The sequence below is a fragment of the Pangasianodon hypophthalmus genome, chromosome 24 (assembly GCF_027358585.1).
Source record: "Pangasianodon hypophthalmus isolate fPanHyp1 chromosome 24, fPanHyp1.pri, whole genome shotgun sequence".
In the NCBI taxonomy this organism is placed as follows: Eukaryota; Metazoa; Chordata; class Actinopteri; order Siluriformes; family Pangasiidae; genus Pangasianodon; species Pangasianodon hypophthalmus.
Window position 1 is genome coordinate 11,897,601 of NC_069733.1, and position 12,758 is coordinate 11,910,358.

Here is a 12,758-nt window from a genome sequence, read left to right on the forward strand (position 1 = left end):
ACTACTGCATATTCCTAAAGATTCTCACATGTAAACTAGTAGGAAATTTACACACAGTTAATATTATTGGGTGGCATGGTGGTGACATGGGTATTGTAGCTGTCTCACAGCTCCAAATTCTCCAATAGAGCTTTAATTGGGTTGAGATCTGGTGACTGTGAAGGTCGTGGTTGGCTGTTGTAGAAACCATATTTATCATTTTACATATTAATTAATTAATTAAGCTGTACTTACCACTCTGAGATAGTGTTCTGTGCAACATTTTTAGCTGCGCTTCAGTTAATAGCTCTCAGTGTCCGCACTACTTGCATGAAGAAGGGGCGTGTCCATGCCCAATGTGGTCAGACAAAAGGTGGACCCACTGTACCACCGGCCATATCTCCTGCACATGCTCTGACTCCAAGGACTTTACTGTGAATCCTCTGACTCCAAGGTCTGTACTGAGCATGCTCTGACTCCAAAGTCTGTACTGTGCTTGCTCTGACTCCAAGGTCTGTACTGCGCAGACTCTGGCTCCAATTTTCACAAGATTGTGACTTTCAATTTGACCAAAAAGGCTTTAAAACAGCACAAAGGGAGTAAATGGCACCATGTAAATGTTTTCCACTCATATATACAGTCATTGGTGAGCCCTTGTGGCCTGTGGATGGAGGCAGAGTCATCCTGGAAGAGAGCACTCCCATCAGGATAGAAATGTTTCATCACAGGATAAAGATGATCAGTCAGAAGACCTGTGTATTAATTTCTAGTGACTCTTCCCTCTAAGGGGAAAAATGGAACAAAACCAGGCCAGTAAAATACCCCAACTGTCACAGTGTGGGGATTGCACCCAGGTCTCTGGGGTGATAGTCCAACACCTATCCACTAGACTATTGGAGAAAACAGACTCAAGTGCAGAGCAAAACAGGTAGAGTCCATAAGATTTATTAAAAGGTTCTAAAGGCCAACACAAAAAGCACCAAAAATAAGTTCAAGCATGAAGGCAAACAAATCCAAGGGAAAATCCAAAAAATCATAACACAGAGGCAGGCAGAGGTTCAGGAGATCAGGCAAACAAATCCAAACAGCAAATCCAAAAATCATTAACACAGAGGCAGGCAGAGGTTCAGGAGATCAGGCAAATAAATCCAAAGGGAAAATCCAAAAATCATTAACAGAGAGGCAGGCAGAAAATTCAGGAGACCAGGTAATCCAAACAGTAACAAAAGGCACAGAGTTTGCAACACAAAGGAAGACAAAGACTTAACAAAGACATGGACTTGAGTCACATACACAAGCTAATAGATCACATGACAGGGAGACAATGAGGTACAGGTGAGCAAGGTAATTACAAGTCAACAACATAGAGAGTCATTTGGCGACCTCTGGTGGTCAAAACTGTTCATTAGTGACAGGACCCTGTGGAGGAACTCATAAGTTCTTTGATACCCAGGGTGAGCAGTGAGGTGCAAAGAGGGTCCCCATAGAAGCACTTGGGACCTTACAGCCTTGGGTACGAATAGGAGTCCTGCAGGGCCTGTTCCGGGATCTGGGTCAGTCTGAAGTGCCTGCTTGACCACTGCCTCAATTCCCCAGCGGATGGGTGCCACAGTTCGGGATGGAGAGATGACTCGTTTGGTTTCACTCACTTGACTGGAGTTATGTAACTGCCTTGAGAGAGCATCGGGCTTTTTGTTCTTAGTTCCGGGACGATATGACAGAGTGAAATCAAAGCGAGTGAAAAATAGTGCCCATCTGGCCTGGCGGGGGTTCAGGCGCTTAGCTTGTTGGAGGTACTCCAGATTTTTATGATCCGTCCACACCAGGAATGGATGCTTCGGCCCCTTCTAGCCAGTGTCTCCAGTCTTCTAGGGCGAGCTTAACCGCCAACAACTCCCGATCTCCAACATCATATCGAGACTCAGTGAGAGTCAGGCGGTGAGAGAGGAAGGCACAAGGATGCAATTTGCCATCAGTAGAGCGTTGGGAAAGAATGGCGCCTATTCCCACATCTGATGCATCAACCTCCACAATGAACGGTAAGGTTGGATCGGGCAGCGTCAAGATGGGTGCTGAGGAAAAGCATTGCTTGAGATTGGTAAACGCCTTGTCAGCCTCTCGTGTCCACAAAAAAGGGCAGGTACTTTTCTTAGTCATGGCAGAAATTGGGGCGGCCACTGAACTAAAGTCTCTGATGAATTTGCGATAAAAATTAGCAAAGCCAAGAAACCTTTGTACCTCCTTTATAGTACTTTCTCGAACAGCCTGTGTCTTTTTAGGATCCATACCTACTCTGCGCTCCTTGATGATGAAGCCGATGAAAGAGACTTCTTTGACGTGAAATTCACACTTCTCAGGCTTGACATACAGGGGGTTCTTAAGAAGTCTCTGGAGAACTTGGCGCACCTGGTGGTAATGCTCATGTAGGGACCGCAAGAAAATTAAAATGTCGTCCAGGTAGACAAACACGAACTGGTTTATCATGTCTCTGAGAGCGTCATTGATAAAAGCCTGGAACACCGCTGGGGCATTGGTCAATCCAAACGGCATTACTAGATACACGCAATGGCCAGACGGGGTATTAAAGGCCGTTTTCCATTCATCCCCTTCACGGATTCTAACTAGGTGATACGCATTACGTAGGTCTAATTTAGTAAAAATGGTGGCCCCTTGAAGTAAGTCAAATGCTGTGGACATCAGTGGCAAAGGATAGCGATTACGGATGGTAATTTTATTAAGGCCCCTGTAATCAATACATGGTCGTAGACCGCCATCTTTCTTGCCGACAAAGAAGAATCCAGCCCCTGCTGGAGAAGTAGATGGACGAATGAACCCAGAAGCCAAGGCATCTCTTATATAAGTATCCATAGCCTTACGTTCATGGAGCGAAAGTGAAAAGATCCGTCCCCGAGGAGGGCTGGTACCAGGTAAGAGTTCTGTGGCACAGTCGTAGGGTCTGTGGGGTGGGAGGGTGCTTGCTCTTTTCTTACTAAAAACCTCCTTCAGGTCCAGATACTCAGCAGGAACATGGGTTAGCTCAGAGGGGTCTGGGGCTTTGGGCTTGAGGGAAGGACTAGCAAAAAGGCATGTAGCATGGCAAGTGGGCCCCCATTCTAAGATAGTGCCAGTGAGCCAGTCAATATGGGAATTATGGTGGTTTAGCCAAGGGAACCCCAGGACCACAGGAAATTCAGGGGAATCAATAAGATGCAGGGATATTTCCTCCTGGTTATTCTCCACTTTAAGGCGTATCGGTGAAGTAGTGGAGGTCACAGTGCCTGGACCAAGAGGGCGGCCATCCAACGCGGGGACAGAGGGGTGTCAAGAACCACTCTCGGAATCTTGAGTTGTTCAGTAAGTCTGGCATCTATGAAGTTGCCTGCTGCACCAGAATCCACCAAGGCTTGACAAGAGTATACCTGTTCTCCCCAAGTAATGGTGATGGGAAGGTAGACACCCCCGCTGGGGAACTTGGGAGTAAATGTTGTTCCCATCACAGCCCTCCCTCTGCTGAACGGGACGGCTCTTTTCCCAGCAACTCCGGACACAAGGCTCTGAAGTGACCAGGTTTGCCGCAGTAGATACAACACCTTTCTCTTCTGCGACGGTCCCTTTCAGCCTGAGACAGACGAGCTCGTCCCACTTGCATCAGTTCAGGTACCTCACGAAGAGGTGTAGATGGGATCCCAGTCGAACCTGCCAGCTCATATGTCTTCTGGAGACTAGAACGGTCTCTGTGGCGTTCCCGGAGGCGGTTGTCCAGGCGTCTGGCCTGAGAGATTAGGAGGTCTAGGTCATCAGGACAGTCCATAGAAGCTAAAGTGTCTTTCAAAACCTCGGACAGGCCGTTCAGAAAAGCAGAAATGAGTGCTGGCTCATTCCAGACACTCTCCGCTGCAAGGGTGCGAAAGGAAATGGCATAGTCCGCAACACTGTTCCTGCCCTGACAGAGCTGCAGCAGTTGCTTGGCTGCCTCCTGACCTGAGGAAGATTGGTCGAAAACCTTCAGCATGTTGTCAGTGAAATTTTTGAAGTTGGCACATTCAGGACCTCGCTTTTTCCAAATAGCTGTTGCCCAGGCCAGGGCTTTGCCAGTTAGCAGCGTGATAATGTAGGCCATCTTGGACCTGTCAGAGGGGTATGTCAAAGGTTGTAGTTCAAATGTCAGTTGACACTGGGTTAAAAAGCCCTGGCATTTTCCCAGAGCTCCGTCATACATTTGGGGGGCTGGGAGGCGGGGCTCAGCTCCTAGAAGTTGCGCTGGAGCTGGGGGATCCTGTGAGACAGGTGTAGTAAGCAGAGCAGAGGGGGAAGCTGGTGGCGCCAAACTTCTTACAGTTTCAACTAGCTGTCGAAGGATTTGGTCATGGTGTGCTAGTGTGTCCTGCTGGTTCGACAAGGCTTGGCGGTGTGAATCCATGGTGGAGCCAAAACTATTCAAGGCAGCCATGATACGCTCAAAATCTATGGCTGACGCTCTACCAGAGAACATGGTTGCTTCTGCTGAGTCTGTCATGACTAATTCTTTCTGTCACGGTGTGGGGATTGACCCCAGGTCTCTGGAGCGATAGTCCAACACCTATCCACTAGACTACTGGAGAACACAGACTCAAGTGCAGAGGAAAACAGGTAGAGTCCATAAGATTTATTAAAAGGTTCTAAAGGCCAACACAAAAAGCACCAAAAATAAGTTCAAGCATGAAGGCAAACAAATCCAGCGGAAAATCCAAAAAATCATAACACAGAGGCAGGCAGAAGTTCAGGAGATCAGGCAAATAAATCCAAAGGGAAAATCCAAAAATCATTAACAGAGAGGCAGGCAGAAAATTCAGGAGACCAGGTAATCCAAACAGTAACAAAAGGCACAGAGTTTGCAACACAAAGGAAGACAAAGACTTAGCAAAGACATGGACTTGAGACAGGGTTTAGATACACAAGCTAATAGATCACATGACAGGGAGACAATGAGGTACAGGTGAGCAAGGTAATTACAAGTCAACAACATAGAGAGTCATTTGGCGACCTCTGGTGGTCAAAACTGTTCATTAGTGACCCCAACAGTATAACAGAGCTTCCAGGTTTCCTTCAATTTATCACATGTCTGTATGCACACATTTCTGAATATTTGATCATTAAATATATCCACACTGTTATGAACATGAATAAGAATTGCTTGTTTTAGAAAGAGCTTTTATGAAGTTACAATAAGATATAATGAATGATCACATTACAGGGTGGACATGTTTTACTATCTGGTACAGAGAACACATAAAGCTTAAAATTCAGTGCACAGTAGTTTTGTCAATGAACAGTTCATGTTGTCTTTCAGTGGAAGTATTTTAATAAAGTCCCAGTAAACACAATGTAGCAGGATGGACAACAGGATGTGCAAAAATAATCAAAATAATCAAAAATAAAATATTTTTAAAATAAAAATTCATTAAGTAGTAGATATTTGACCTTGCCAGTATTTACCAACACTTTTGACTGTTATGTACTATATTTCAGATGAAAAGTCTCTACTTTCTACTTACTATATTTTCAATGACCACATAACTATATTATATTTGTAAAGTCATAAGTTGATATTTTAGCATCAGACAGCTGCAAGGACTTGATGAGAATTCCTAATAAATCTAAACTTTAACAGATGTGACAGCAAGAATAAGACCTGATATGAGACCGTCACAGTTATTATCATGGTAGCTAATATATAAGAGATTGGCAATAAAACTGTTGTTAGTTAGCCTTAGCTAATATGTTCCCACATTATTATCTAATTTTCGATTTGTAACTAAATGTGTGATTGCAAGCAGACATCTTTTTCTTATGTTAACTTTCCTTGTGCATCTACTTTCGCAATTTGAGAAAATTTAAGAGTTTATGATGGCTCCGTCAAATTCTGACAAATTTTAGCATAGAATCTAGATTTGAAGATTTGCCATGCATCAGCTTTGGTAATAAAATTGAAGACATTAAATCAAAACTCAAACAAAGTGACTAAATTTAGCTTCAGTCACTGCTGACTATCAGGGAGACCATTTCCAAGAAATGAGAAAGTTACATCCAGAGGAAGTACGACTGAAAGTAATATTCAACCAAAGGGAAGGAGATGGGGAAACACCGATCTGAGCATATAAAAGAGTAGTAAACACACTCATTCATTCACACAAGCTTCAGAGCATCGAGTGTGTTGCTATTACCAGACTCTTCAAAGCATCGAGTGTGTTCAAGAGCAAGAGGAAAATGAAGTCTGCTGCAGTTTTTGTTGTGTTTGCCTGTCTACTTATTGTTCATGTACAAGGTAAGATTCTGAATCCTCATCTGGACTTCTTTTAATGATATACAGGATTAAACAGATCTGTAATAACTCCAAATATACAATTTTCTTCTGTTTGCAGGACAAGCCAGGACCAGCGTAACGAGGTGTTTGTGTCAGGGACCTGCGGCTAACGTAGTTCGTCTACAACTTATTGACAAGATTGAAGTTTATCCTGTTAGTGCATCTTGTGAAAATGTGGAAATCATGTAAGTTCAATAGCTACTAATATCCATAACAATGTATAATACAAGATAATTTAGTTCTATTGAGTTATCTAACTTGTTATTTATCTCTGTAGTGTCACTCTGAAGAACGGTGCAGGAAAAAAATGCCTGAATCCAAAATCTGAATTTACTCAGAAATACATCATGGCAGCTTTAGGAAAAAAGTGGGTACATTTTATTCATTATTGATTATATCCTAATAATGTTATATTATCTAAAATTTGTATTAATGAAAACCAATGATAGACAAAACTAAGTTTTAATATGTGTTTCACTTTCACAGGAGGTCAGAGTAAAGCGTGCACCGTGTCATTACTGAACAGAAGTGGAAGAAGAGTGCACAGAGACAGCTTGCTTAAAATATGTAAAATATTGGTTTCATTTCAATAATGTAAAAAGTGTATATATAATAAGTCTGATGTGTAATTTATAGGTACGTCTGTATATGACACAATGTACATAGTTTTTGAAGAAACCTGCAAGATTTTTTAAAAATATAATGCTTTTGTATGTTAACATACTAAATTATAATAAAGTCAGCACATAACAGTGCTTAAAAACTTCAGAAAGTAATACAGTGTGTTTCTTATTAGCAGGATATCAAATACCTTTTTATAATGTTTGCCCAATATCAGATTTCTGATCAGCATTTTTGTAGGTGTGGACTGAGATGAAAACAGACTCTTCATTCATGTTATAACAGAAATGTTAGATGCTATTATTAATGAGATAATGGGAGGATAGGAGGAGGAGAGGTACTTACCAAATCCACACACATACACACACACACACACACACACACACCTACAGCAGAGATATTCAGCAAACTACAGACACAGCACTGAAACACTGGATTCAGCAGTAAGAAAAACACCCCTGTGAAACTTTTGAGAGGATATTAAAAGCACTGTCTGTTATCTTGCTCTCTGATAAATAATCAGTGATTGGTATTGTGTCTCACTACTGCATATTCCTAATGATTCTCACATGTAAACTAGTAGGAAATTTACACACAGTTAATGTTATTGGGTGGCATGTTGGTGACATGGGTATTGTAGCTGTCTCACAGCTCCAAATTCTCCAATAGAGCTTTAATTGGGTTGAGATCTGGTGACTGTGAAGGTCATGTTATATAATTTCCATCATTTTCATTGCCATCAAATCATTCAGTGAGCTCCAGTGACTGTATATGTGGGTGGAAGTTGTAGCAGGGATTTCTAAGTGAAGCCAAAATGTCTATGAGCCCCTCTAGTGGTTGGCTGTTGTACTTTCACAAACTATATTTAGCATTTTACATATTAATTAATTAATAAAGCTGTACTTACTACTTCGAGATAGTGTTCTGTGCAACATTTTTAGATGCACTTCAGTTAATAGCTCTCAGTGTCCGCACTACCTGCATGAAGAAGGGGCGTGTTCATGACCAATGTAGGCGGGCAAAAGGTGGACCCACTGTACCACCAGCTGTATCTACTGAGCATGCTCTGACTCCAAGGACTTTACTGCGCTTGCTCTGACTCCAAGGTCTGTACTGCGCTTGCTCTGACTCCAAGGTCTTTACTGCGCAGACTCTGGCTCCAATTTTCACAAGATGGTGACTTTCAATTTGACCAAAAAGGCTTTAAAACAGCACAAAGGGAGTAAATGGCATCATGTAAATGTTGTCCACTCACATATACAGTCATCGGTGAGCCCTTGTGGCCTGTGAATGGAGGCAGAGTCATCCTGGAAGAGAGCACTCCCATCAGGATAGAAATGTTTCATCACAGGATAAAGATGATCAGTCAGAAGACCTGTGTATTAATTTCTAGTGACTCTTCCCTCTAAGGGGAAAAATCCAGGCCAGTAAAATCCCTCAACAGTATAACAGAGCTTCCAGGTTTCCTTCAATTTATCACATGTCTGTATGCACACATTTCTGAATATTTGATCATTAAATATATCCACACTGTTATGAACATGAATAAGAATTCCCTGTTTTAGAAAGAGATTTATGAAATTACAATAAGATATAATGAATGATCACATTACAGGGTGGACATGTTTTACTATCTGGTATAGAGAACACATAAAGCTTAAAATTCAGTGCACAGTAGTTTTATCAATGAACAGTTCATGTTGTCTTTCAGTGGAAGTATTTTAATAAAGTCCCAGTAAACACAGTGTAGCAGGATGGACAACAGGATGTGCAAAAGTAATCAAAATAATCAAAAAAAAAACATTTTTAAAATAAAAATTCATTAAGTAGTAGATATTTGGCCTTATTCATATTTACCATTGACAATAACTAAAGATAAAAAAATATCAAAGTCACTTTTAAGCTATTACATTTGTTTAATTACAATAAAGGTTTATTCATGTGTATATTTTAACTTCTGTTGCCATATGATTTCTATAAAATTCCACACACTTTGTATACACTACAGAAACGTGCATATTTATTGACCCAGTTCATTTCCACTGAAAAGAGAAATTATAACATTTCAGTTTCATTTGTCGCTTTCAGGAGATGCATGTAATTACCCTCCTCCACTTTAGTTACTCCTCTGAGCCAGCAAAAACAGTTCTCCTTTCTCTGTAATCCTACTATTCCACAACAAACCCCAGCCAAACAATTTCCACAGTGAAATCAGCAATGTAACAAATCCATATGAAATTCAAAGCAGAACATTTTACTGCACATGGAAAGATGAAAAGTTTTTTCATGGAGAAAAAGTATGAATGTGTGAATATATGTTAGATACCTAGCTTTAAAATGCATACATGGCTGTATATTTTACTACTTCAAAGATTAATAATTTCATATATAGCACTTTCAATTTCGACATGGTCTTAAGGTCACAAAATTTGCATGACTAATTTATTCATTTATTTAATCTTCAGTAACTGCTTTATCCTGATCAGGGTTGCGGTGGATCCAGAATCCATCCTGGGAACACTGGGTGCAAGGTGGGAATACACCCGAGATGGGACGCCAGATCACTATGTTATATTTGTAAAGTTATAACATTTTAGCATCAGGCAGCTACAAAGAGTTAATTGAAATTCCTAATAAATCTTTTACAGAAACGACAGCATGAATCAGAGCTAATTTAAGACCATTGCAATTATTATCATGCTAACTAACATTTGAGAGATTAGCAAAAAAGCTGTTGTTAGTTAGCCCTAGCTAATGTGCTAACACACTGATTCCATGGTGAAGGCACTAATTTACTTTCAGAAACTAAAATCCCTGTGTGACTCGAGGCAGACGACTTTTTCTTTTAGGAATCTTTTTTATACTTTTGTTTCCATACTTTAAATAAGAATCAGAGTATATACTTTTCTACTTTCAAGTGAGTGAAAAATATGAAACCTTTACCAGAGTATTTTTTCTATGAGTACATGTACTTTAAATTGAATAATGAATTTGGGCACTTTTACCACCTCTGATGAAATCTTCAAAAGCCAGCGCTCTTTCAAATTCTAGAATTTTGAATCTAGATTTGAAGACTTGCCATGCGTCAGCTTTGGTAATGAAGTTGCAGACTCCATTATATGAAAACCCAAACAAAGTGAGGAACTTTTGCTTGCTTGACTATCACAGAGACCAGTTCCAAGAAATGAGAAAGTTAGCTCCAGAGGAAGTGCAAGTGAAAGGGAAAGCGATGCAACTAAACGCAGGGAGACGGGGAAACACCGATCTGAGCATATAAAAGATCAGTGAACACACTCATTCATTCACATCATCAACAAGCATCAAGAAGAAAATCATTACCAGACTCTTCAAAGCATCGAGTGTGTTCAAGAGCAAGAGGAAAATGAAGTCTGCTGCAGTTTTTGTTGTGTTTGCCTGTCTACTTATTGTTCATGTACAAGGTAAGATTCTGAATCCTCATCTGCACTCATTGTGTAATGATGTACACAATGTTTAATGATGTGCAGGATTAAACAGATCTGTAATAACTCCAAATATACAATTTTCTTCTGTTTGCAGGACAGGCCAGGACCAGCGTAAGGAGGTGTTTGTGCCAGGGATCTGCAGCTAATGCAGTTCGTCTACAACGTATTGACAAGATTGAAGTTTATCCTGTTAGTGCATCTTGTGAAAATGTGGAAATCATGTAAGTTCAATAGCTACTAATATCCATAACAATGTATAATACAAGATAATTTAGTTCTATTGAGTTATCTAACTTGTTATTTATCTCTGTAGTGTCACTCTGAAGAACGGTGCAGGAAAAAAATGCCTGAATCCAAAATCTGAATTTACTCAGAAATACATCATGGCAGCTTTAGAAAAAAAGTGGGTACATTTTATTCATTATTGATTATATCCTAATAATGTTATATTATCTAAAATTTGTATTAATGAAAACCAATGATAGACAAAACTAAGTTTTAATATGTGTTTCTCTTTCACAGGAGGTCAGAGTAAAGCGTGCACCGTGTCATTACTGAACAGAAGTGGAAGAAGAGTGCACAGAGACAGCTTGCTTAAAATATTTAAAATATTGGTTTCATTTCAATAATGTAAAAAGTGTATATATAATAAGTGTGATGTGTAATTTATTAGGTACGTCTGTATATGACACAATGTACATAGTTTTTGAAGAAACCTGCAAGATTTTTTAAAAATATAATCCTTTTGTATGTTAACATACTAAATTATAATAAAGTCAGCACATAACAGTGCTTAAAAACTTCAGAAAGTAATACAGTGTGTTTCTTATTAGCAGGATATCAAATACCTCTTCATCCATGTTATAACAGAAATGTTAGATGCTATTATTAATGAGATAATGAGAGGATAGGAGGAGGAGAGGTACTTACCAAATCCACACACACAAACACACACACCTACAGTGAGAGATATTCAGCAAACTACAGACACAGCACTGAAACACTGGATTCAGCAGTAAGAAAAACACAACTGTGAAACTTTTGAGAGGATATTAAAAGCACTGTCTGTTATCTTGCTCTCAGTAGTAATCTGTTGCGCTCTCATATTACTATGGTGGTGCAGCGAGTATTGTTACTTCAGGTCCTCTAATTCAATCGTGAGCTCAGGTCCTCCCACCTCCCAAAAACATGCCAGTAGGTGGCTTCACTGTGCTAAACTGGCCTCTGGTGCTGTTTTATCAGTGTAATTAATTATATCAAAATTATAGTCCTGTGCTTACATCATGGAGCTTTAAAAACAAAATTAAAAAGGTCATAAACTGCAACCCTGAGGTACACCTTTGTTTAATCAACCCTATCAGTCATGTTGTAGTAGTAGGTGCAAGCTGAAACTGGTAAATATCTGTGCATAAATCCTTGCCTATTATAAATTACCAACAAATAAGTATCCAGGCTAGAAGCAACGCCCATCTTCTCCTTGTCCTTATTTTCCCTGTTCTTTGCAGTAGACAATGTAATATGTTGCTAAGAATCTTTGTGTAGAACACCCAAAACAATGGGGTGAAACTTTTTGTGCACTATTGAACTTAATCTAGTCAGAGCAAGAGGAACAAAGCATTGCTTTAAAACTGACTTACTTGTATCAAATCCAATGGAATGTCCTGGTGTGAGGATATAAAGTTACAGTAAATATTCTCAAGCAGTTACTGCTTAAACCTCACAGTTTCCTGGGCAGGGGAAGATGAAGTTTTCTGCACCTCTCATTGTGCTTATGATAATTATGAGGATGTTATTGTCCTTACATCTGTCAAGTTACTTGACTACATTATAGCTCCTTTAGCGATACAGATTATGAAATAAATGTGAAGTAATGCAGGGACATGTAGTTTTTTGTTTTTTTGTTTTTTCTATTTTCGGTACAGTACAAAACCAGTGCAAGGAGGTTTGGCATGGTTTAGTGGTAAACATGGTCAGCCTATAATCTTATAAAAGTGTAAAAATGAAGCAGGCACAAAATATTCATATCCAGAACTATGTATTCTATAACTTTATTTGTTTTAAAGTTATCCTGAAGATTGAAGCTGGGAAAAATATTTCAGCACAGTACATCAATAGTTCCATTCAAAAAAGATAAGAACATTAATATCACTAGTATTTGTTATACATATAAACTTAATGAATGGATTTTTAAGTGAAAACAAACTTGTTTAATTCACAAAAGGACTGTTACATGGAATAAATAGTAACTACATATACAGTGGGGTCCAAAAGTCTGAGACGACATTGAAAATCTTCTCTTTTTTTAACTGGAAATTAAAAGAATGTTTTAGACTTTCGAAAAAAAAGTGAAA

The 12,758-nt window shown here is 39.6% G+C and overlaps 2 protein-coding genes across 3 annotated transcripts; both read left to right on the top strand.

The window, feature by feature from the left end:
• The first annotated feature begins 6,158 nt into the window (after positions 1–6,158).
• Positions 6,159–7,034, top strand: LOC128317036 (C-X-C motif chemokine 11-6-like). 2 transcript variants are annotated; one of them, XM_053229146.1, is made up of 4 exons: positions 6,159–6,283; positions 6,381–6,507; positions 6,600–6,689; positions 6,809–7,034. In XM_053229146.1, the coding sequence occupies exons 1-4, from the start codon at positions 6,226–6,228 to the stop codon at positions 6,819–6,821; spliced, it is 288 nt and encodes a 95-aa protein (XP_053085121.1). In that variant the 5' UTR covers positions 6,159–6,225; the 3' UTR covers positions 6,822–7,034. The 2 variants fall into 2 exon arrangements, with proteins under 2 accessions (XP_053085121.1, XP_053085120.1); XM_053229145.1 differs by lacking the exon at positions 6,809–7,034 and having other exon boundaries at positions 6,600–6,751.
• Positions 7,035–10,203: 3,169 nt separating this feature from the next.
• On the top strand, positions 10,204–11,184 carry LOC117595940 (C-X-C motif chemokine 11-6). Its single transcript, XM_053228760.1, has 4 exons — positions 10,204–10,383; positions 10,502–10,628; positions 10,721–10,810; positions 10,930–11,184. The coding sequence occupies exons 1-4, from the start codon at positions 10,326–10,328 to the stop codon at positions 10,940–10,942; spliced, it is 288 nt and encodes a 95-aa protein (XP_053084735.1). The 5' UTR covers positions 10,204–10,325; the 3' UTR covers positions 10,943–11,184.
• Positions 11,185–12,758: the final 1,574 nt, after the last annotated feature.